We start from the raw sequence: 25,681 nt of genomic DNA, 5'->3' as shown, positions 1-25,681 counted from the left end.
AAAGTACTCTCCACGCATCCGGCGTTTTCATTTGTAGTCGTTTTTAAGTCTTGAGTGCAAGCATAACCACACAATGGTCCACAACGGGGAGAATTCTACACGATATTCGCGCACACATTCCTTAAAGTTGACAAGCAAAGCTGACAGCGAAGTGATTTGGTTGTTGACTTCTCGGTGTTTCTGTGTACAAGACATTATTCAAACATGTCTGTCATCCAGTTGAAAGAAGGGGAATACACGTCGACAATATACGGCATGGTAATATCGTGCATCCATCACATTTTTGTGGCGATTTATTTTTCACGTGGTTATTAAAGTTGACAACTGAGCAACAACAACATGGCTAATTACTGGCCACTTTTTATAGGGCAATTTTATAGTTGAGCTTGCTTTCACATGGTGGAGTGACGTCCTTGAAGAACCAGCTTTTCACAATGAGCATCTGAGAAGGTGCTCATTGACTAACAAAAGGACAAACCTAATCTGTACATCTGCCGGGAAGGTATGCCAACTATATGCAGAAGGTCATAGGTTTCAGCTCGAACAGCTACTGAACTAACGTAATACTATTATCACAAATGCTACCCGGTTCAAAGCACAGTTCAATTTAGGCCAGGCGTTGCTGCAACTGCGCTCTGCGTGAAGCAGAAACATTGGGGAAAGCTGCCACCAAATCATTTTTTTTTCCCCACATTGCCACTGTACATCACTAAGAACGGAATACTTCCACTGGCTCACCTGAACAGGTCACCGGCCACTGTGTTGTCATCATCATAATTCACGAATCACCAAATTCTGTGTGATAGTAGACATGTACCTTGTTGCTTTGCAGTTGGTGTATCTTGTAGCATGACAGTTAATTTGTGCCCAGTGACCTGTTCAGGTGAGTAAGTGGGAGGTATTTTTTGAGGTACAGAGGCAATGTGGGGAAAATATGATTAGGTTGCGGGCTTCCCCAGTGTTTCTGCTTCATGCAAATCACAGCTGTAGTGATGCCTGGCCTAAATTGAATGGTGCAGGGACAAACTTCCAGTTTTGAACTGGATGGAATTTGCGAAGATGGTACGTACATTAGTTCTAGTACTAACCGTCGGAGCAGTTGAGGCTGTGGATAAGCCCGGTTTCCTCTCAGAGTATAGCATCAAACAGCATTGGAATGGATAAATATAACCTTCGGTTTTAGCCTTAGTATTGTGCTATACTAGTAGATATTAAATACTGCTTATGTACATCAATATAGAAACATTTAAAAGAGTAAAGAATGTTGCATATATATTTTTAGTTATAAGAAAAGACAAATAACATTACCTGAGTTATTTAGGTATAGGGGTGAAAACAGGCCTAAATGGTCACAGACCTGTTTTTTTGATGTGCTTTGTAATTCATTAAATCAACTTCTAATAAGGAATTCTTACAAGGCTCTGCAATGTGCTATGATGGAGCAATTTGAGACATGATTTTGCAATACCTGGTCGTACCCCACATATGGTTAAAGGACAAAGCAGAGTTTGGCTAATGAAATCGGAAATGGGCACATCTTGTCCTTATAGAAATAACTCGTGTATGATTGGAAAAAACTGATAACATGGCAGAGCTTTTGATTCTGTGTGCATGATTTTGCTTACTTTGAACTGCAATATTTTGTTTGTGCAACATCACAAAAATAAAAAGGCTTCTTGAACTGCGGAGTACTTAATTTAAGAATATATACATTTAATCTAGTGTTGAACAAAATTTTTTTCATTGATTTTTATACAGTACTTCATAACATCATATCACTCGTAAGTTATGTGATGGCAGTGGCCACAGGGTTTATGTGGAGATTAATTTGGGCAGATTCTGAAGAAAATCACTGTGACAGGTTCATGATAATCTCAAGACTTTTTCACATATCACTCTCCCTTATCATCTCCACTGGCAACTCTAATGGGCTAGACATCATGGCTGGAAAATCTCTACATGAAAGATGGTATTTACAGATGATTGTGCTCATTTATCCATGTGCAGAGGAAAACAGAGTATCCTTAGTAAAGGTGGGAAAATATGGGGAATATATGTTTTGTGGGGGATAAAAAAGTGTGGTGTACAAATTATAAAGGATAGTTTGTTGGTTACAGATTAGAGACCAGAGGTATGCAGAGGCTGTACAACTGCTAAATCAGCAATTACAAAGCCACCAGAAGGTAATTTCTTTGTGATACTAAGTACGGTTAATATTAATCTCTGAAATAAGTTTAAAAATTATTTATGAACTTATGTATGTGTATGAAATGCCTGCTTATTGACTGGAATTTCACTGCATTGCTTCTTTTTGTTTCAGAATTTATACAGCAAGGAGTACACTGTTGCTGTCACATCAACAATCTCTCTAGTTTACTCGTTTTAACTTATGTTTGGTTATGTTTCAGTCTCGAGCTGGTCTGTCTTTGCTGGGATATTGTTACTATCAGATGCAGGACTTTGTTAATGCATCAGATTGCTATGAACAGCTTACCATTCTTCACCCTGATATTGATGACTACAGGATGTACTATGCCCAGTCTCTGTACAAAGCTTGTCTCTATCAGGAGGCTATGAAAACTGCCTGTGTTATAGAAAACCCACAGTACTCAGGAAGTGTAAGTCATTTGTTCAGTGTCAGATTTGTGGTTGAAACTGCCAAAGTCTGACATCTCGTGGTCAAATTTATGTAAGGATACAAAAATGTCTTGTACAACCTGCAGGCACAAATGCCAATAAACATATTATAGGACAAGTTAAAGTAATAGTTAATGAAATGCTGCTTTTGTCTGTATGTGCTTTATCTTATTCGTTTACTTATTTGCTTCAGCCAGTAAACTGGGCCAGTGTTTAAGTTTCAGTTAGCATTGAGCTTAGGTTAAGTAATTGTTTTGTTTTTTTCATATGTAAAGAATTGGTACAGAAATGCATTCAAGTGTTTTTGTGTTTCTGTTCACAGATGACCAAATTGCAGGCTGCCATAAAGTACGGGGAAGAAGATTTAGCAGGAGCTAAGGTCAGTGTTCCGATCATCAAGGCTAAATATAGATGGCTAATTCCATGCTAGTGTTGTCTGGGTAAACTGCATTTGCTGTCTAGATTTTTATGTTGCCTTTGGGTATCTAACAGCTAATTTGCTGAGTTGTCAAAATAAGGTATGATAAAGTGAAACAAATTCAGAAACTGTTCTAAATAGGTATAAATGTTTGTTATAAAGGTATATTCATAGTTGCTATAAAGATATGTTCATTTTTGCTTTCAGAGCCTAGTGGAGCAGTGCCCATCTGATGATCCGGATACTGAAATCAACCTTGGGTGTCTTCTCTTCAAGGTATACACACATGTGGAAGTAGCACATAGAATTGCCTTTGTAGTGTAATAGTTTATCACCATATCAATTAGTCCTGGAAGTCTTTTTGTGTAGTAAAGCAAACTGAATTGAAGAGATGATATTAGAAACCAGTCTTTTTATGTACATATATTCTGTCACTTAATGTTTTTTGTTGTTGTTTTTTTCAAATAAGGTTATGATTTCATGTCATTTTTATAAATCTGTGAAATAAAAACATCTGTACGCATACATTACATACATGCAATTCTTTTTGTGTTATCTAGGAAGGACGATATGATGAAGCCTGTGTTAAGTTTACCACAGCCATGCAGTTCATGGGATACCAACCAGACTTGTCTTACAACATTGCCTTGTGTCACTACATGTTGAAACAGTACGCTCCTGCACTGAAGCACATTGCAGACATCATTGAGAGGGGTATCAGAGAACACCCAGGTATTAGTCAGTTGACATGATTTATTCCAGTATATTTTTAAATGTTAGTATATAAAAGTTTCACTGTTTATAAAGTACAAAACAATGTCTCACAATCAATAGGAATAACATTTTGTTATTTGTAAGTATTGGCTAGTTTACTGATTGTTTTTTTTATAACAGTATCAGGATGCTTTTGGCACTAATTTAAAACCATCATTAAATTATCTTGCCCTTGGTACTTGATCTGTTTAGAGATGAGTGATAATGTTGAAAGTCTAACTAGTGAAAGTTCTTTGCATGTTTTGTTTAGAAGACTATATTATGTACATGGTTTTACGTCATGTTCGGGTTAGAGCTGACACTAATTTTGGCTTACTCTGTTAACAAACTGTTGTTCCAGCAGAGTGTTGAAATTTACTTTATGGTTTTGTTTGAACAGAACTGAGTGTGGGGATGACCACTGAAGGTATAGATGTGAGAAGTGTGGGGAATACCCTGACCCTCCATGAGACTGCCCTGATAGAGGCATTCAACCTGAAGGCAGCCATAGAGTACCAGTTGAGAAACAGTGAGTGCAGACAGTCATTGATCATATATAGGATTTCAAGTGCTATTCAGAAATTGTCAGCGAAAGACCTAGTGATTGATGTATAACCTTGTCATTCATGGATCTTAATTTAATTACGCTGGACTAAGCCATTCTAAAAGGTAATTTTAATGAATAAATTTTAGGAATCTTTTTGTCTGAAGGTTCTTTGGACTTGTGACTAGAAACACATATATGGATTTGTTATGTTTTTGTATACTTCTGTGATATTTTGTAACTGGTTTTTGTACAAAATAGCCTGAGATCAATTATGTCTTTAAGGTTGTAAGTTAGGACTTGTTTGTTGACTATGGGTGTTTTGTTTTGGCTTTGTTACAGTGGAGGCAGCATGTGAGGCATTGACGGACATGCCCCCACGGTCAGAGGAAGAGCTAGATGCTGTCACATTGCACAACCAGGCCCTCATGAACATGGACGCCTTACCCACCCAAGGCTTTGAGAAGATGCAGTTCCTTTTACAGCAGAACCCATTCCCCCCAGAAACATTTGGCAATCTTCTGCTTCTCTACATAAAATATGAGGTATGACAATGTAATTTGTGACGTTACTCAAATGCTTTGTGTGTGTTCATCACACTTTGCCTGCATGCTGTGTCGTTTATTTGTCATTTGATGCTGATTGTTTATGTCTTCAGTAGTATTATAAGCTGTGATCATTATTGAAGATAAATATGTGTCATGCTGATGCATATTGAGTTCAAGTAGAAATATCAAGTTTGTTTATATTGTGATGTCTTTGTTTCAGTATTATGACTTAGCAGCGGACGTTCTGGCTGAGAATGCTCACCTCACATACAAATATTTAACACCAGTAAGTACCGATCATCCCTTCGTCAACCTACAGCAACATATATGTACATGTAGTTTGCCTTTAAGCTGGTTATTTGCGAAGTAGTTCTATTAGTGGTATCAAAACCTTTTGATTCAATATTTTCTCATTAAAAGAAAAGACAGCAGATAATATTAATTTTGTTAAATGAGGAGTGGTAACAGATCTAAATTGAAAACAGCCACAGCGATTTTCTCTGACATGCCTGGAATTCTCACGAGGCCATGAGATGCTCCATGTTAGAGAGAGAAACTGGAAACCTGATGTTGCATCACAGCTATATGTAGAAAGCAAAACAGTGTTCCCACAGCATCACTGGAAAGAGCTGCGTTCTTTGGCTAATTTGGATAATTTGTTAAAATCTTAGCTCACTCTGAACTGCGATAACTTGGTTATGTTTTATTCTGGTATGTGTTTTGATGATTGCCAGGTTTGGTGAAAAAAAAAATAAAGAGAGATAGGTGTGAGAGCAGTTTGTTTCCTGTTTTCAGTATCTGTATGACTTCCTGGAAGCTGTGATAACTAAGCAGACGTCACCTGAGGAAGCCTACAGAAAACTGGATGAAATGGCCTCCAAGCAAACCGAAACCCTCAGAAAACTCACAAAACAGGTAACAAGTTTGTCTCTTCCAGGAACTGTTATCACTCTTGATAAAACGAATTGGGCATCTTCACCAAAGTGGACTTGAGCTGTCTGCACTTTTAGTGAATTGTACAAGAAGTGAAGAAAAATATGAATATTAAGGCATGTATGTATGAAGTATCAGTCAGTCTATTGCTGAATCTGGACTTGCACCAAATGCTTTTGTCTGTAGTGTGCTTTGGTAAATAATACTGGAATAGTTTTGCCTTAACACCAAAAAATGACTAGGACTAACCAAAGTCAAATATTGACACATTATGTTCTGTGCATTTGATTTCTTTACTTTAGTTATTAAACAGTTCATTATGAACTGTTTCCAGCCGAGGGGTAAACTTTTGGCATGCTGGTCATGCTTGTTTTTACTTCCTTTCTCACAGGTTCAGGAGGCTCGTCAGAATCATGATGATGAGATGGTGAAGAAAGCTGTGAATGATTATGATGAGGCTTTAGAGAGGTAATTCAGCAGATTGATAATATAAGTAAATATCTTCTGATGTCAGGCAGAAACCTTTTGGTTCAGTACACTGAAGCAAGGTTGAACAAAAGCACAAATTGACTATGTTGACAAATAGGTATTAATCGCAAGTTGTTGTGTGTGAAATATAATTGAATTCTTACTTGGCATCAGCTACACTATTTGTAATTTTTTTAAAGTCATAAAAAAAGTTCCTGGTAGACTATTGGCCGTCTGTAGATGCCATATGCCCACATATTGTAGCCTTGTAAATATATATATGCTGTTGGGCCCTCACATGTTTATAACAATCAATGAACAGAATGTTGTATATGTGTTATTGTGGGATGGTTACAGGTATATCCCAGTGTTGATGCAGCAGGCTAAGATCTACTGGGATCTGGAGAATTACCAGCAGGTGGAGAAGATCTTCAGGAAGTCGGTTGAGTTCTGTAATGAACACGATATATGGAAGCTTAACGTTGCCCATGTCCTCTTCATGCAGGAAAACAAATACAAGGAGGCAGCTGGATTCTATGAACCAATCGTCAAGAAAAATTATGACAATGTTAGTGTCTATATGATATTATTGACGTGAAGAGTATTAACTTTCATGAAACTTACTGTACCAATTTTTGCATTAAGGTAAAGCTTTTGAGTATCGTTTTAATTGCTCGCCATAAGTACACCTCTTGCTATCAACTGTCAGTCCTTCTTGTTCAGTAGACCCTGTATGTTAGGCAAGCAACCACACGTAACTTTCTATAACCACAATTGACCTTTCATTATTTGGTTATTTGAACTGATCTAATCAGTATTTTCCTGACAGATCCTGAATGTAAGTGCCATTGTCCTGGCCAATCTGTGTGTGTCCTACATCATGACCAGTCAAAATGAAGATGTAAGTAAAGCTATTTTACTTTCTTATATCTTGCCTTTAACTAATGATCATTATGTTGTTGTCAGTTTATATCTTATCTTGGTGATATGCTACTCAGACTATAGACACTGCTGTTTACCACACTGTGGTGCAAAACTGTTTGGGGATTAAGTATGACATGCAAAATGAAACATTGGGAAGCCTTTAATAAATACATAGAGATTATCATAACAGTGTGTGATCTGTGATGATGTATCAGCTAGAGTTGTCTGACTTCGGCTTGTCCTATCAGCCAAGTTTGAAGAGTAAGGCTGACTTCAGACAACAAGAGCCAATACAGCATTGCAGAACATGCACTTTTATGATAATCTATTTATCATATACCTTTATTTTTGGGTAATAAGTGGTCAAAATGCAGACCCTTTTTCATCAATCAGTAGACTGACTTGCAGCAACTAGAGACCCTGCACCAACAAAATGTAGTTTATCTATAAATGAGCACAACTTCTTCAGCTCGAATTTGATTATGTCCTTTAAATTTCTATTTCATTAGTTTCAATGACAAACTATTTGAAATAAATCAGAATAATGAACATTCAAGAGCTTAGACCTTTGCAAGGTCGCCACTTCATAAAACGTGGTCAAATCCCTACGCCATGGGAATGTCCTCGGGCTCTGTCGTCACACGAGAGAGACGTGGATTATGCTGTCAAAGTTTCACTGTGCGGTATGGTTTAAAATCACATCTTGTTTGAAAGGAACGGCTGCAGTACTTGATGATGACTGGACTGAAAGTTTGGCTGTACAACAGTGAAGTCTGCATTAATTGAAAATATCATCCGCGTGCGGCCGTGTAGCCACTGATTTTGTGTGGCTGTAGCTCCAGTGATGAAATTGGACATTTTCAAAACAAGCAGTGAACATTGATCATGGCGTACTAGTAGAAATTAATGATGGGACTACTGACTTGTGCCGTGAGTGTGCGAACACCGAGTATATTTACTGTTTTTACTGTTTACGTTCAGAAGATAGCAAGACAAGACACAGTGTTCATGGAAACGGTAATCCTGAATTTCAAATTTATGTGACAAAATTTATATGACCCTGAGTGAAACGAGATCAGATCACAGACTGTATGCGACTGATCAACATGTGAATATTTATCTGCGCGACCTTGTATTTAGGTTGCTTTGGGGACAGAGTTAAGGATTTTCACTAAGAAGGTCACATTTTCACTGAGCTTTAATAAATGCTTCCATGCCGTGGTGTTAACCATGCTTGATGCATAGAACAAGCTAATTTGGGAACTGTGATCAAAGTTGTGGCAGTTTTGGACTTGAAAGTTACATAAGTTCCCCCAAGGCTGTAGGGAGCATGCTTCTCAGTGCCAAAATCTGCTGTGGGCGACTCCATTTTGCCTAAGAACTAGTCCTGAAGTCTTCTGTGTTAGGAGGAATATTGCTGAAGTGCATTTCATACATTTCCGGTAGAACTTTCCGGTTGGTTTCCCGGTTGGCGATTGGGAAACCATAATGTTTACACAAACAAGCCCGCAGTTTTAATGACTCTCACTGGATGAGAGGCAACACACCCCCAGCATAAATTACAGGGTGTTAAAGATGGAGGACGCGATGGACTCAGCGATTTATGCCAGCTTTGCCGTTTTCAGGCTTTATGTGTATGGCGAGGAAAAATCGCTAAATTATGCAGCAGGCACCACCAGATAGTAAAAAAATGTGCTCTTTTCAGCTGATAGTGCCATTTTGTAAGTTTTCTTCTCTTTTAAATAGGTTTTGTGTAAAATTTAATGTTGTTGTAGTTATGTCACACCAAATTTCGATGGTACTTCAGGGCTTTCTCCCGTAGAGGGCGCTTTGAATGTAAACATTGAATGTAGTCCCTGTTTTCATAGGATGGATATACGAACCATCCTATACAGAAAAATAGAGGGTGCCTCTGTATCAGTTGGGTAATGGCCATAGGTATATGGTAAATGTACATTAACCACTGTTTTCTCATGTCCTGCATGCAGTGTAATACAGTTCATGTAACTGACTGATTTGTGTCGCGGTTCACAGGCTGAGGAGCTGATGAGAAAGATTGAGAAGGAAGAGGAACAAGTGGCTTATGTGGACCCAGACAAGAAGATATATCACTTGTGTATTGTGAACCTTGTGATAGGGTAAGATTTTGTCAAAACATTGCTACTAACAATTGTAAACAAGGCAATCATGTAATAATTTTCTTGTTTTCATTAGAAGAGAGGATTGCACGTATACATTGTACATCCAGAAACTGAATGGTTCATTGATATAGATGTAACTAGTATAGATCAGTGTACATGTACATCACACAGGCTTTCTCAAGATCCTCTGGTCACTTGGACCTCAAGTCTTTATCAGGCATCTAATATTTATTTGATTGGTGTTTTACGCCAATCACAAGAATATTTCACTTGTATGAAGGCGGCCAGCATTATGGTGGGAGGATACCAGGCAGAGCCCGGGGGAAGCCCACAACCATCTGCAGGTTGCTGGAAGACATTCCCACGTACGGCTGGAGAGGAAGCCAACATGAGCTGAACTTGAACTCATAGCAACCGCATTGGTGAGAGGCTCCTTGGTCATTACGCAGCGCTAGCCCCCTAACCAACTGAGCCACAGAGGCCCCCAGGCATCTAATAATGCAAGGCAGAGTATAAGAATATCGTTGAAGCGTTGGGTGGATACCTAGAACCAGTATATTAGGGGTCAAGGTCACATTGAGCACATCAGTAAAAAGACAGTAGGTGTATTTCCTTAATCTGAACAGATCTTCACAAGTATATGGTGTATTTCAGAACACTATACTGTGCCAAGGGAAACTACGAGTTTGGGATCTCACGAGTGATCAAGAGCTTGGAGCCGTACCAGAAGAAGTTAGGGACTGACACGTGGTACTACGCTAAACGCTGCTTCCTCTCCCTCATAGAGAACATGTCCAAACACATGATCATGATGAGAGATGCGGTGATACAGGAGTGTATACAGTTTCTCGAGCACTGTGAAAGTAAGTGTACTGTAATACACACACACATCATGTACAAAAAAACCCAGTCACACGAAGTGAAAGACCTGTTTGCATTTTTAAAGTCCTGTTTAAAGGATGACTTTTTCATCCAACAGTTAGCAAAAAAAATTTTTGGAGTGAAAAAGTCTCGCCCAGCGCCCAATACCAATCAGGCAGATACAGGATGTAATATTGCAATGTTGTTTCAGTGTATGGCCGTGATGTGAAGGCATTGATAGAGCAGCCATTGGAAGAGGAACCCAGGCACCCAGGCAAAAACACAGTGTCCTATGAGGCCAGACTGCTCAAGAGTCTTCTCCTACAGTTGAACTGAAAGCTACAAGACAGCCACATCCCAGACGACGAACCACATGGACTTGGCACGTACATGTACCTCCAGTTCTCGTTTGACATCCTTAGCCAATGAAAAAACAGATTAGCACATATACTATGGGTGTTCTATATTTCATAGTACCTATCAGAGATATATTGTTCGTCACACAGGTATTTGACCCAGATACCTTGAATTAGAGGCGTGTGCTGCGTAAGTCAGACAATGTTTGGCTCAGAGTATGGCTCCAACTATATTGCATAATCCTCGTCTAACCCACACATAAATAAATGTATATCTAATATTCACAAATGGATCTGTGTGAATCTAATTTATTTTCCAAAAAATGACATGTATCTAAAACAACAGTTTCAACATACATTTATTACCTGTCAGTCATTTCAAAAGGAATTGACTATTTCATTGGAGGTAAAAAAGCTACACAGCATCAATCAGTTGGTAATACTTTTGTAATACATTTCACTGTACCTGTAGTATATCTGCACATGCTTAAATGAATGAATGGTGATTTTGTTTAATCCGTCCAAAGCTGTGTAAGTCAGTTTCTGTTCAGTCTGCTCAATTAAAAGGCTTTTTTTTGTGACAAAAGCAACTGTTTTAATTGCTTTCATTACCCAAGGATATATCTGCTGAAGTTGTGCAAGCCATAGTTAACAGCAGACCATAACACAGACAAATTCATACCTCATTTATTCACACATCTGAAAGGTTACTGTCATGAATTACTTTCTGTTAAAAAGTCTTTCATTAGTTTCTGAGAATCATTTGCAACCCTTTTCTTGCTCAGGTTTCTTTTTAAGGTTTTCTCCTCCAGTAAGGCATACTCCTCAGCAAACATGGCCTTTAGTGCTGGTGTGAACAGTGGTAAGGTGCTCAAGTCCTTCAGACTCACCTAAAGCACAACAGAAAGTCACTTACAAAACCTAGTATATGGCAGCATTAAATACAGACACACACACAGACAATAATAATGATGTACTGAAAATCACCCATCAAATGGTTTTCTCATTATCAATACTCCATCAAACATGTAATGCGCAATTCTGCTTCTTAGCATGAATTTTCTTCTTGTTTATTTGCCCCAGCTAGTGATGTGGCTTTCAACTACTTTCAGGTTGGTTTATCTGTGACGTGAATGGTAACTAGATCAAATGCCCAGGACATGTGGAGGTCAGGATGACATTGCAATAACTAAACCAGCTTAAATGTGACCCTATAAACGGTCAAATCACTGAACTCGCTTATAACCGGCTTGGCCACATGGTCGTGTGAACGCATGCATTTTTACTAGTTTCAATTAAACACTGTTCAGATTAAATCAAATATCCCACTAAAGGATGATACCTTTTTAGACGAATCTCGTGTCAACAAACGTTAGTTGTACTACGTGTATTTCTAGCCGTAAAAATGGAACCACGTACTCTCATATTGTCAAAGGCAATGCCAACTTTATCTGTGAACTTCTCGTTGAAAACTGGAATCTTGGAATAGCGCTGACTGAAGTGAGTGAGAAGGATGAACTTGGCTTTCATCCTGATTCCAACATCAATGGCCTGGGAGGTTGTACTGGTCCAAATACAGAGCAAAGATATAGGTAGTTATGAGTTTGCTTTTAAGGCAAACCTTTTATTAAAAGTACATGTTAATTAAATTACAACGCTACTAGCAATGTCCAAAACAATTAGTGAATGGGGCTCTTATCCTCCCCTCTTATAAATGACATAGCTGGGATTTCCTTTTGACAGTTTGAAAAACCTGCACTGATTGTCAGTATTGAGTGATGTCGCAGTCTTCTTGTTTGTCATCTCGGGTTACCAGAGGTAGCGGATTAGACTGGTTTATGTAAGTATGTTACACAACTGTTAGCAGATATGTGGTCTGATCTTAATCCTTAAAATAACATACTCAAGAGGTCAGTTATATGGGTGGAGGAATCCTGAGTGCCTGGAGAAAACCACTGACCACTGGAAAGTTACTATAAACTTTCCCACATGTGACAGACTTGCACACCATAATAATGGAAAGCCTGTGATCTTCAACGAACATTAGAATGTGCAAAAGGCCATAGAGACAATCATCAGTGTTACCTGTGTGTTTTGTACTTGGCCTCCTCCTCCAGGTCATCTTCCATCGTGGCTTCATGTATCAACAGGTCACAGTCCTCACCTTTAAACAAAGACAGCAACATATCGTGAAACTGTACAAAGACAGCAGCATCTCGTGAAACTGTACAAACACAGCAACATCTCATAAACTCTACAAACAGGGCAACATCTTGTGAAACTGTACACAGACAGCAGCATATCGTGAAAATGTACAAACACAGTAACATCTCATGAAAGTCTACAAACACGGCAACATCTCGTGAAACTGTACAAACACAGCAACATCTCATGAAACTACAAACACGGCAACATCTTGTGAAACTGTACACAGAAAGCAGCATCTCATGAAAATGTACAAACACAGTAACATCTCATGAAACTACAAACACGGCAACATCTTGTGAAACTGTACAGGCAGCAGCATCTCATGAAACTGTACAAACAGCAACATTTTGTGAAACTGTACAAACACGGCAGCATCTCATGAAACTCTACAAAGACAGCAGCATCTTGTGAAGCTGAACGAAGGCAGCAACCTCTCGTGAAGCTGAACAAAGACAGCAACATCTCAGGGAAGATGTACAAAGACGGCAACATCTCGTGAAACTGTACAAACACAGCAACATCTTGAGAAAATATACGAACACAGCAACACACACACAGAGCGTCAACTTGTGAAATTGAACAAATACACACAGCAACATCTCATGAAAAAGCAAACCGACCAAAAACAGCAACTAACTCATGAAACTGAATAAACACACAGATCAACAACTCGTGAACAAATGAACACTCAGCTTTTTACCATTTAAAAATGGTCCCAAATGAAAAGATCTTAATCATCAGAACAAAACATCCACCACACAAAGATAAAAATGTTGAAATCACATACACGGATCAAGGTTCAAGTAGTGGCAACTTTGAATGAAACAAAAACGCACAACATTACATAATTGATACACTGGTTAATATCTCGTATAGTTAAATAGGTAACTGATTAACAACCAATTCTGGCAACAAAATATTTGTTGAATCAACAATCTTTCGGTAATCTTGAAACCAGAAATGGGTTGTTAATTTACCTGCCTGGACCAGCCTGTTACAGGGCATGGTGTCTCCAGAGTAGACCAACTTCCAGCCACGCTGATGTGTCAGACACACACCAAATGCGTTTTTGCAGTGCTCCACCATCACAGGTAGGAATTCACGCAGTCCGGTCTCTTCTAGTACAGCGTTACACATCGTCTGGGTCCTGTCTAGCTGGTGAGGCAGTAAGTCCTGAAGGGCCACCAGTCTGCAGACAGGCAGCATATTACAGGTGTAACAAATGTAACAGAGCCAGATACTTTCCTTGTACCCCATCCTGTATACAGTGCATGAAACCATTTCCACACCAAAATGTAATATGTATTATTTTACATCTATTCCAGTTCACCTGTCATTTTACATCCATCAAGAGTATATGTGTCATTTGACATCTGTAACAGAATCACTGCAGCTCACCTGATATAGCTATGTGATTCTTTGATTTGCTGACTGTAAAATTTGAGCCACCTTGTCATCTGTATAGGTGCTAACAATAGCACTGGGGTGTGAGGTTTACCGCGAGCCTCGAGCACCTCTTTACGAGCCTCCAACACGCCGAACATTCCCTGCAAAAATAAATAGCCAAATGAATGAGAAGAGCAAACAATAAGGCACCTGAGTAAAATACAAGAATTTATAGCATAAAATACCACAGCAATGACAAAAACATACATAAAATGGAAGAGATAACATAAAAAAGTATAGCACAGAGAGTAAAATCAGAGCAGTGACAGTGATAGTAAAATACGGCATTATGTCAGTTGTTACAGTTTTACTCTAACTGTACATGTAAATGCATACGTAGCAATTTAAAGCCAAGATATGCTTTATCTGGACAAAAACCAAAACATCACCAAAAAAATTAAATGCTGGCCAAAACAAAACATTTGGCAGCGATCAACAAGATGATTATTCACCACTGTTTATGTTATGATTTCCCATTTTGATTTTTGCTGTTCCTACCTAAACTTTCATGGATAAATTGAAAAGTAAAGTATTTCTGTATAAATCTGCAATTTGTATGTGATGTTTCAAAGAATCTCTTACCAGGTGATGGTCTGCATGCATATGAGAGACAAACACAGCAGTGAGATTCTCCAGTATATCTCCCACGCTTTGACCGAAATGATGATACAGCTGTCCTAGTGCACCCTCTCCACAGTCCAGCAACATGTACTTGTGCTGTCTGAAACATAGACAAACACAGCAGTGAGATTCTCCAGCCTCTGACTGTAGTGCCCGTCCACAGTCCAGCAACATGTACTTGTCCTGTCTGAATCAAACACAGCAGTGAGATTCTCCAGCCTCTGACTGTAGTGCCTGTCCACAGTCCAGCAACATATACCTGTCCTGTCTGAAACAAAGACAAACACAGCAGCAAGATTCTCCAGCCAACATGTACTTGTCCTGTCTGAAACATAGACAAACACAGCAGTGAAATTCTCTAGCCTCTGACTTTAGTGCCCGTGCGCAGTCCAGCAACATGTACCTGTCCTGTCTGAAACATAGACAAACACAGCAGTGAGATTCTCCAGCCTCTGACTGTAGTGCCCGTCCACAGTCCAGCAACATGTACTTGTCCTGTCTGAATCAAACACAGCAGTGCGATTCTCCAGCCTCTGACTGTAGTGCCTGTCCACAGTCCAGAAACATATACCTGTCCTGTCTGAAACAAAGACAAACACAGCAGCAAGATTCTCCAGCCAACATGTACTTGTCCTGTCTGAAACATAGACAAACACAGCAGTGAAATTCTCTAGCCTCTGACTTTAGTGCTCGTGCGCAGTCCAGCAACATGTACCTGTCCTGTCTGAAACATAGACAAACACAGCAGTGAGATTCTCCAGCCTCTGACTGTAGTGCCCGTCCACAGTCCAGCAACATGTACTTGTCCTGTCTCAAACATAGACAAATTCAGCAGTGAGATTCTCCAGCCTCTGACTGTAGTGCCCCTCCACAGTGCAGCAACATGTACCTGTCCTGTTTGAAACAATGTAACAAACTGACACTTAGACCTAAAGAGCAACTCTATGGCCACGGAAAGCATGGGAAATCACGGTATAATGGTCAGCTTATGCCACTGATATCACATCGATCACAGATATTGACTACAACTATAGACAGGTCATATGGTGAACTAAATAAACTAAAAGCTTTCAACAAATAAGCACCAATAAGCAAGCATATTCACAAAAATTGTCACCAGTGAAGTATCATAGCAAATACTAAAACTAAGACTATGGCTGTCAGGTGAATGGCTTTATTTCTTACAGCAGTTATTGTAATCCTTGTATCTGTAGCTTGCTGTGGTGTGTCAATCTACTCCCGGATGATTCTTCAGGTAAAATATTATTTGAAGAGCTTTGCAGTACAAAGATCAAACTTACTCTGTCTGTACCAGGATACAGGAGACATTTCTAACTTTGGATGGTATGGAGGAACCAGTGCCCAGAAATATCACCTCAGGGTAGGAGGGCTCCTCAGGTTCTGACAAAGTATAAAAAAAGATTAACAAATTATTAATAGTGTCTGACATACATTTAAGCAATGAGACCTTACATCCGACTGATTTAACAGAACATACGCTTACATTGGCTACCAGCCCCTTCCTGTTATCAGGATGGGAAAAGAGCACCTCCCGTTGATTGGTTAATTTGATATGGATCTCAACTACTTTCACTTTCATGGAGTTTAACACTCTGTTAAATATACATGTATATGCATACACATTTTCTATATTCTCTCTATATACACCTGACTAGCAATCATGGTAAACATTGTTTACAATATGTCAGGCTCTCTGCTGTTCTGGAGTTCTACTCCATCCACACTCAACCAAGTACAATTAAAGCAAATCTCAGTTTAGGAAACTGATTTATCAGAATGGTTGAATATTTCAATATGAACTCAGAAATCAGGCAATAAATGACCCACACCCAATGAACTATCTTACCACTGCTGGTCACAGTCAGCTTGGCCTGGTCCAGTTTCTCCAGCTCCTCTAATACATCTAGCTTTTCTTTGGCTGCCTCAACACATTTCCCATTATCAAGTTCCACACATAGGTCCCTAAAATGCAAATGTAAATTCGATAAAACTAAGTCAGAAACTAAACTAGCTAAAACTAACTAGCTTATTGTATCCAGAATAAAATTTGCTTGTTTACTTGATTGGTGTTTTATACCGTACTCAAGTATACATCATTCAGCACGGTGGGAGGAAACCGGACAGAGTCCAAGGGAAACCCATGACCATACACAGGTTACTGGCAGACCTTCCCACTTACCGCTGGAGAGGAAGCCAGTATGAGCTGGACTCACAATGACAGCATTGCTGGGAGGCACCTGCATTGGTGGGGAACTTGCTGTGCCTGAGTTCTAACCCCCTCGCCCATGGAGGCTCCTCATCGAGAACAAAAGTAACATTACAAAATGAAATTGGATACAATTTTGCAAGAATACAAAACTGTTCATTTGACTGTGTCAATATGTTTGGCTTTTGAAATAAATCCAAAATTGCAAACACTCACACAGTGAAATATATTGTTTCCAACACGCAGGAAAAGTTAAATGTTAAAAGTGACCAAGATCACATATATTTTATGAATTCATTACACTCAGAAATTTGACCCTTTAGGAATATAAATAAATGTACAATCAGCAGTTCCCCACCTTAATGCATAAATTAATATATGCTCATTAAGCACAAATTTCTGTACAGCTTTCACAGTTTTTAATTCACCACAAAGCAGTGTATTACCTGCAGAAGCCTTTACTTGGCCTGTACTGATACACCAGGTTGGTTCTGCCCATTATAACATTGCCACGGTCAGGAGGTAGATTCTACAACAGACAAAGGCAAACTATTATTGTCTAAAATTGTCTTCTTAGATAAGATCAATATACAGGCTGGCTTCCTCTCCAGTCATATGTGGGAAGATGTGGCAGAAACCTGCGGATGATCAAAACTCTGCCCAGTTTCCTCCCAACATAATGCTGGTCGTCATATAAGTGAAATATTCTTGAGCGTGCCGTAAAACACCAATCAAATAAATAAGGTCACTAGGATAGTTATTTGTCATACAGGCTATGACAGAGCTCACTGATCAACAGACCCACACAAAGTATTTGCCCTAAAACTTCCACAAAAGGTGAAATTTTGGAGCCAAATCACAGCCATTAAATGTTACTTTTGGTGCTGAAAATGAATTGCATGCAGTAGGGCACCATCCTACCTCAAAATACCACAAGAGATCAATAAAACTCTCACAATGGAGCAAAATGGGAAACAGTAGGTCATTTGCATTCATTCAAGTGTTCCAGAGCATAATGCGCTTAACATTACATCACAAGTATGACAGGCAGAAAAACAGAAAAACATCCCGCAGATTTATTTAATGAAATTATAAGATGAATCTGGGACTATTATATACAGTATATAATAGCCCCAGGATGAATGGATAGTAGAAGTATTTGACTTTGTAATCATCCTGTTTTATTTCAATAAACACAATGACTGTGTGTAAAAAGGGCTGACCAGACTCTGCACTGTTACCTCCTTGTCTATTTGATGTGGCAAAAGAGGGAAGATCCTAGGCTCAATCAGGTTCAGCATGGCCTGGATTCTATACATCCCCTCAAAAGCAATGGTTGATGTGTTCTCATTTATTACCAAGTGATTTGTCTCAGTCCCAAACCTGAAAAACAAACATTCCATCATGCATATCTCCACATTTCAAGATTATTTCTTAAGCTTTAAGCAAGCTTCTTAAAGGTCAATGCATACAAATTGTAACAAGAAATTGTATACAAGAAATACTGTAAGAATCCATAAATATCAATTCTTTAATAATCTATGTACATCTGTATTTTGTTCTTCTTGCGAACAGAATCTCTGCACACATAGTTTGATAACATTTGGGTCTTCCAGGTGTGACGCCTGACTGACCATTTAATCCACAGTATCCACGGTAAACAACACACCTGTTCATCCAAGCCTGGTACTCGGGAGACTCCAGGATACTAGCTGGGGTCATGTGCACTATAAGGTTTGGTGAGTCATCAGCGTCTGCAGATTGCAACCGATGAAACGCTTCACAGTTCAATACAGGCTTCAGGAATTCTAGGCTGGGGCACTCCAACACTGAAGATAAACAATCTATCACTGGCATTCTCAGTTACACAATCATACAGTTTTCACCTGTGTTTCATCTGGAAACAGTTATGTTAGGAATGACTGTAACTATCTGTTACAAGCCAGAACCTTAAAGAAGTTCCTCATTTGAGAGAGGCAGGCTAGGGCTTATATGCCATCTATGAAAAGCAAATGTAAACATCTTAAGCCTTAAATTTATAAGCAACCATGGATACAGGTTAAACTGGACACTATATTGTGATTCTCTTCTGAAAACTCACCTATGATGGCTTTGCTGATTTCTGGCTTACTGAGTACCTGATCTGGGGTTATCTGGAATAAAGCAGTCAAACTTCATCTTCAAATCTGATAAAAATATTAGAATACTACAACACTTATTAAAGTTATTAAACCTTTTTTTACTCATGAAACTTCTTTAGCTTGTGTGTAACTTTACTAGTATGCTGACATTGTAAGATAAAACAACACAAAGACAAATGATTGTTCATTTACCACAGTTCCATCCCCTAAAGTTATTTCTTCTCCTTCCTTTAATTTCCCACACATTGGTCCGCTGTTAACAAACACAACAGAGTATTAGTGAAAGCTGATCAACTGTACACAAATTTAAAGTCTTACGTCTACTTGATCAGAGATACATGAAACAGTGAACTATGCTCAATTATGTACAGGATTACAGTTGTTGAGAATTTAAGAAAAATAAGAAGCGTATCAATTAACTATGGCATTTTGATTGAAACAGATTGTCAGCTGACTGTGACATTACCTTGGAACTCCCAATTCAACACATTTTTCTATATTCAGCTTTCGCAAAGGTGGATGAGGCTGAAAAATAGACACAAATCATAGAAAATAGCAAAGAAATTGCTCCATATATAATTTAAAATTAATGAAACTGAAGGTTATATCAGAAGATAGATGTATTGGCATGTGGAATGTTCCATACAAGCCTCATGACACTTTCTTATAACTATATGCCATCAAAGCTTATTCTGCTTTACAACACAAATTAACACTGATTTGGTCGCAAGGGTACCAAAGAGCTCCCCTGTAGAGACACCTGAATGCAAGACTTCAGTTCAAGTCCTGAAGTTGTGAATTTGGTAATTTACAGTAATTAATATACACGCAGAGAATCAGTGATGGAACATCCCCTTGCATCATTGTGCTTTGTGCATGTATGCAGGTAAAACTTTAGGTCACCACATGCTACACTTCTTGAGAAACCACCCCTAACATTTTGTTTAACATTGCTTTCCCTCTTATAAGCCGCCAATGCTCAGAGTACAACATAAGCAGTTAGCTATGCCTGTAATTTGTACATGTGCGCTATAAACACAAATTTTTCTTCGCATCTCACGCATTTTACCCACAAAAGATTGTTTGGATGTAACAAATGTAATGGTAACACACCTTACATATGTAAGCCACAATACAATCCTGCGCAGCAGGTGAATTTTCAATCTTCAGTCTTTTGGATGGAGCTGGACCTGTGGTGAAAAAGACAGAACTAAGTCTTGATTCAATTTGTGCCACTGAAGTTGTTCAGTGCTCCTGCATTATTGTACACTGGCCTCACTATAAAAATCACTTGACATTTCATGATAATATTAAATGTAAATAAATATCTGGACACACCAAAAAAAAAATTTTGTGTCCCACCAAGCTTGATGTAGAGCAGAAGTACAAAGTATACATGTATCTATAAAGAACAGACTGATTTTCAGAAAAAAATAAAAGAAAGAAAATAGCACAATAGGGTAGATACAGTTGAAGTTAACTTCAGAAACATTATTGCATCTACATTTCCAGCAGATTGCAATGGTGTGAACACAGTGTTCTCCCTCACCAGACAAGTCATGGCCCCTCCTCCCAGACTCCCCCTGTGACATCTCCATGGGTAGTTTATCATAGACCTTGTCTTTCCACAGAACAACATAGTCAATAACAACAGCTGTGTCTTCAAATCTGCCATCAGTCAAAGCCTTCTTTTCTGACAATTCAAAAAACAACACAAGGACTTAATAGTGATAATATCATTAAACTATCATAACAACGTACTTCACACATCTATACTTATTCAATTTTTCCAGAAAGAAGACAATGCACTTCCAGCAGTTTTCAAAAATTACACTTCTATCAGTCCAAACACATACACCAAAAAATGTAGAAGAAAGTTACTAATAAAACCAAACTTCACAACCCAATTAAAGGCTTACCAAGTTTTATAGTTGAATGTTGAGAATTGAAGGATTTGGCCATGTGAACAACTTTTTCCTGTAAAAAAATAAAATAATTTTCATTTTCGCTTTTCCACATGATTCTCAAATAAAGATCTGTTTCATACAGTCAGAATGACAATGTTTCCACCAAAGAGCTTAAAATCATACTATTTTACGCACTTTACTTTGGCATTAGCCATCAGATTATTACTATCTTATATAGTAGCCCAAAACTTGCAATAATGCTGCCATAATGCATTAACAATTGTCAGCATTTGACTCAGAAATGAGTCAGATGTTAGGCAACAAACAGTAAATCTTACTAATCAAATAAATTAACCTTAAATCATTTAAAGTGTATGCCCAACATATCTGTCAGACACCATTATGTACATGTAATGAGTCAGGGAAGGTAATAATATTGCTGGTACTTACTATTCCATCAGGCCCATGCAGAGTTATTTGAGGAACATTGATACTTTCCAATGTCAGGGCCATGCCTGCAAAATAACACGTCAAACAATATCACTGTTTGTTTTATGCCATGTACCTGTTTTGCACCATTTTAATATTTTTTGTTCACGTTAGTTCTTTCATGAAACCAGAAAAAGTACTGCCGGGTAATTCTGCCAGGCAAAATGCACAATTAGACAGTTTACTAAATGTTTATGTAGTCCACTTAGTGGCTAGCAAAATGCCAGTACCATGTTCTATTATATTTAGGGTTCTGACAAAAATATTTAGGATTCTGACAAAATTAATGACAATTGCGTATCTTACCAAGCAAGCCACCTAGGTTCTCCCATGACTTGTGTGTAATGAAGACGTTCTCTAATTTTGACAGCTTAATTCTAAAACAAATATCATTTATTACATGTACATTAAAAGGATTCAAAGATGAAAGACAATAAATGACAAATATACAGTACAGGATTCCTCCTTACCAACAGAACTGGGTCTTCATAAGACTAAAAACTAATATATTTTTTATTTTCAAAAATGGAATTTTACATTTACAGGTTTTGCCTACATCTTCATACTTGTTACTTTAACTGCTATCATGCAAGGTTTCAAGTACTGACCTAGAAGTGCAAATCTAAACAAAAACACATACTATAGCTGATCTTATGTTCCACTGAAATATAAATGATTATAACTTGTCCCTCACTTGTGCTCCTGGGCTATCCGCTGTGTACCTTCTCCACAGTTAAACAAGTACCTGTAATTAAATTTGCACCAGGGTTTATCACAAGTGAGATGAATACAAAAAAGCTTGGTCTTCATCATGTTGTGATTTGGCATATATATATATATATATATATATATATATATATATATATATATATATATATACAATGTCTTTTACTTTGACAGACTTCAGTGATGATATCTGAATATGAAACATACTTGGTATAACATCATCTGACTGCAAATGAAAGATTTTGCAAAGTGTCATCTGACTCTGACTAACTTCTGAATGCCATTACCTTCATGGTCCTCACCTTGGTAATTCAAAACTGAACAGAAGCATTTACTGTGGTTCTAGACCAAACACAAGAAATAGCAGCACAATCTGAAAAGCTGCCAGATGGGAATCAAGGGTCCTATCGATCTGGCATAACTTCAGGAGCACAGTGGTGTTGGTTACATCTTGGGTGTGTACTGCACTGGCCGCTTTTCTGCTTTTCAGATTTTACACTGTGTCAACTGGCACGAATATAACACCTGTTAGTGTTTACATTATTACATGCATTCAAACACGGCAGTTTCCACTAGTTCCATGCCTGTGTGGATTTATTAGTGATGACACATGGGAACACCTACCTGGATTTGACAGCTGAGACCACTATGACTATGTGCAAACAAATTATTTGGTGCCCAGCAGTAGTATATAAATGCCAGCAAGGAAAGTACAGAGCTGTTCAAGGTAAACTTATGAAAACAAGACAGGACTGCGATAGTATACGTAATCACAGCCCTACAGAGCAAGTTTGGCTCATATTCCTCCCAGGTGTCAAATCAGAATAACACAATAATGCCATACATCAGACCATGGAGCTAGATAAGAATATAAATGACCTGATTATTTGATGAGTGTGTTACATCCCATATTCAAGAATAATTCTTTATATAACAGTGGCCAACATTATGGTGGGAGGAAATCGGGCAGAGCCATGGTTCGTACAGGTATATGAAAATGAAATTCAAGGAGTTTTCAAGGAGATTTCAAGGAGTTTTCCAGGAGTTTTGTTTTTTTCAAGGCTAGTTTAAACATACCATGGTGCAAATTATAGACTATATTTTAAGTCTGAATTATAGATGTTGTAATTTGCATGCATATCTATTGAATAGCATGCTTGCTTTTGCAAGAAATATCTGCCCTTCACCTCTGTGATGTAACACATTCTTTGACCTGGCCTTGGCTCAGTCAAAAAAAATGACGCCATATATCATTATGAAGGGCTTCCTCTGAGTCAGTATTTTTTTTAGCCAGTCACTTTAGTCACTCATCAGATGTTGTTGTAAATACTATTTTTCTTTAGCCATACTTCCTTAGCAGCCATGACTCTTATAGGTCTCCTTCTGTAATTCACTTTTATCTGCCTTGGTGTAGCTGCTAGAATCAGTTTGGTCTCTTCCGGATATATCTGGAGTTTATCAAACATTACATTTAGAACAATTGCCATCAAAATAATGGACCAATGCTTGGCTGCTTATAGGTCTCCTTCTGTAATTCACTTTTATCTGCCTTGGTGTAGCTGCTAGAATCAGTTTGGTCTCTTCCGGATATATCTGGAGTTTATCAAACGTTACATTTAGAACAATTGCCATCAAAATAATGGACCAATGCTTGGCTGCATGTTTTTGTTTTTTGAGAAAAAAACAATCAATCCTGTTTTCAACCTATATGTAGGATCCTAGTAAAATGTAATTTCCTCTATCAGAAAAATTTGCTATAAAATTAATTTGTACATTCAGTTTATTTAAATGCAACATTATGATCAGTATACTGGAATAACAGTCTGACAGGAGAAAACCAGACGGTGTACACATTTATGTAACGGCACATATTCTGAAAAATTTAATTTACTTCGGATCCCAAAAAAAAAAATAATTTGGAAAAGTGGAAAAGTTTAAATTTTTCATGGGATGTAACTTCATTTACAGAGGTAACTCTATCTTGATTTATTTCCCTTGATACTTTTTTCCTTTACAACTGGCAATGAAAGGCATCCCCTAAAATGACAAGATTCTCATTCGTTATTTAAGAAAAATGATTTCAAGCATTATTTAATGTAAATCAACTTGCAACAATGCTGAACCCCCTTTGTAGATCTCTGTCAAGTAATCACCAAACAACTGTGTTGTTTTTGTTTTGTCGAGATGAGGCTGTTTGAAATGAAAGTAAGTGGATTATTTTCATAAGAAAAATTACAAAAATCTGCAAAAAACCCCAGAAAAACTCTCATGGTAGATTTTGTATAACGTTTGTATTTTTTCTTAGTAAATAAATTTGTCGCCAAAAACATTAGCATTTTTTCAAATTTTATCGCCAATTTAAAAAACTGTTCTAAATTTGCGACAATGTTGAGTGCCAGCGGAAGCTGAGATTATGGGAGAATTATCAGCAAGCTCCAGATATACAGAATCTGGGGTCAGCAGACAATATTTAAGTTTGGGACAAACTAAGATTTTCAAGGAGTTTTCAGGTGTATTTGTCTTTCTTAAGGAATTTCAAGTACTTGAAAATGAAATTGTATTTTCATTTGAGTTTCAAGGACTGTCCGCAAACCGAAGGCCATCTGCAGGTTGCTGGAAGACCTTTCCTAGTATGACCGGAAAGAAAGCCAACATGAGCTGCACTTGAACTCACAGCGACCACACTGCCATTGATGAGAGAGGTAGAATAGAGTTTATACATGTACATATACATATTATATCTATAGACCTTATACATGTACCTGGAGTAATCTGTTGATATAACCAAAGATCTGGGATTTCCTTTGGCACCACTGCCTACTACATGAACATCAATTCGTGAAGGTGCTGGCATTTTATGGCCGCCTTCTGCTCGCTTCGCCCTGTACTTTACATGACGTAAGGTTTCGCGTGGACCTTCCACCTTTTTTGGCATGGTTTCTAACAAGCGGAACAGTTTGTCGTGTCTCAGGCGAATGCCACCCAACTGGATGAGCACATGAGGCTTCAGATATTCCACACACAGCCTGCTGTACTCAGTAGCGCTAACAGATATTCTCAGACGATGCATCTGATGAAAGGTAAGGTAACAAAACCAATGAAAACATATCAACCTATACCCATGCTTGTTGATGCCGATTGTAAGCTTTCTATCTTTAATTTCAAAAGAGCGCATTACACAAGGGGAATAACTTCATTCAACAGCGTCTAAGCTTCACTTCACAAGCCTGGAAATCAAAGGCTAGACAACGACAATGTTTAGTACCAACTGTTTGGTACAGGACAGAACTGTCATGTAAACAACATTGCAATTTTTTCAAAATGAAAGTAGGT

General features: G+C 38.2%; 2 protein-coding genes across 2 annotated transcripts; one reads left to right on the top strand and one right to left on the bottom strand.

Moving 5' to 3' along the window:
- The first annotated feature begins 120 nt into the window (after window positions 1-120).
- LOC135467444 (intraflagellar transport protein 70A-like) lies at window positions 121-11,262 on the top strand. Its single transcript, XM_064745220.1, has 16 exons — window positions 121-258; window positions 2,118-2,183; window positions 2,409-2,618; window positions 2,960-3,016; window positions 3,263-3,331; window positions 3,616-3,787; window positions 4,209-4,337; window positions 4,695-4,897; window positions 5,121-5,186; window positions 5,696-5,815; window positions 6,225-6,301; window positions 6,659-6,869; window positions 7,131-7,202; window positions 9,260-9,363; window positions 10,021-10,229; window positions 10,439-11,262. The coding sequence occupies exons 1-16, from the start codon at window positions 205-207 to the stop codon at window positions 10,561-10,563; spliced, it is 1,944 nt and encodes a 647-aa protein (XP_064601290.1). The 5' UTR covers window positions 121-204; the 3' UTR covers window positions 10,564-11,262.
- Window positions 11,263-11,284: 22 nt separating this feature from the next.
- LOC135467433 (zinc phosphodiesterase ELAC protein 2-like) lies at window positions 11,285-25,461 on the bottom strand. The gene is made up of 21 exons (XM_064745209.1): window positions 25,111-25,461; window positions 22,317-22,367; window positions 21,929-21,999; window positions 21,584-21,648; window positions 21,146-21,203; window positions 20,776-20,919; window positions 20,340-20,416; window positions 19,693-19,751; window positions 19,419-19,479; window positions 19,187-19,238; window positions 18,755-18,914; window positions 18,327-18,468; window positions 17,532-17,614; window positions 16,726-16,841; window positions 16,160-16,259; window positions 14,820-14,958; window positions 14,190-14,338; window positions 13,769-13,980; window positions 12,669-12,747; window positions 12,003-12,147; window positions 11,285-11,473 (listed from the first exon to the last, which is right to left on the bottom strand). The coding sequence occupies exons 1-21, from the start codon at window positions 25,416-25,418 to the stop codon at window positions 11,297-11,299; spliced, it is 2,448 nt and encodes an 815-aa protein (XP_064601279.1). The 5' UTR covers window positions 25,419-25,461; the 3' UTR covers window positions 11,285-11,296.
- Window positions 25,462-25,681: the final 220 nt, after the last annotated feature.

The sequence above is a fragment of the Liolophura sinensis genome, chromosome 1 (genome assembly GCF_032854445.1).
Source record: "Liolophura sinensis isolate JHLJ2023 chromosome 1, CUHK_Ljap_v2, whole genome shotgun sequence".
NCBI classification, from domain to species: domain Eukaryota; kingdom Metazoa; phylum Mollusca; class Polyplacophora; order Chitonida; family Chitonidae; genus Liolophura; species Liolophura sinensis.
The sequence above is the reverse complement of the archived record's forward strand: the minus strand, read 5'-3'. Positions and strand labels throughout refer to the sequence as shown.

Coding starts and splice junctions, on each gene's coding strand:
- LOC135467444 (XM_064745220.1), top strand. CDS start 205: ATGTCTGTCATCCAGTTGAAAGAAGGGGAATACACGTCGACAATATAC. Junction 3,788..4,208: donor GGGTATCAGAGAACACCCAG/GTATTAGTCAGT, acceptor TTGTTTGAACAG/AACTGAGTGTGGGGATGACC. Junction 6,870..7,130: donor TCAAGAAAAATTATGACAAT/GTTAGTGTCTAT, acceptor TTTTCCTGACAG/ATCCTGAATGTAAGTGCCAT.
- LOC135467433 (XM_064745209.1), bottom strand. CDS start 25,418: ATGCATCGTCTGAGAATATCTGTTAGCGCTACTGAGTACAGCAGGCTG. Junction 14,339..14,819: donor TGCATGCAGACCATCACCTG/GTAAGAGATTCT, acceptor TTATTTTTGCAG/GGAATGTTCGGCGTGTTGGA. Junction 11,474..12,002: donor TTGCCTTTGACAATATGAGA/GTACGTGGTTCC, acceptor GTTGTGCTTTAG/GTGAGTCTGAAGGACTTGAG.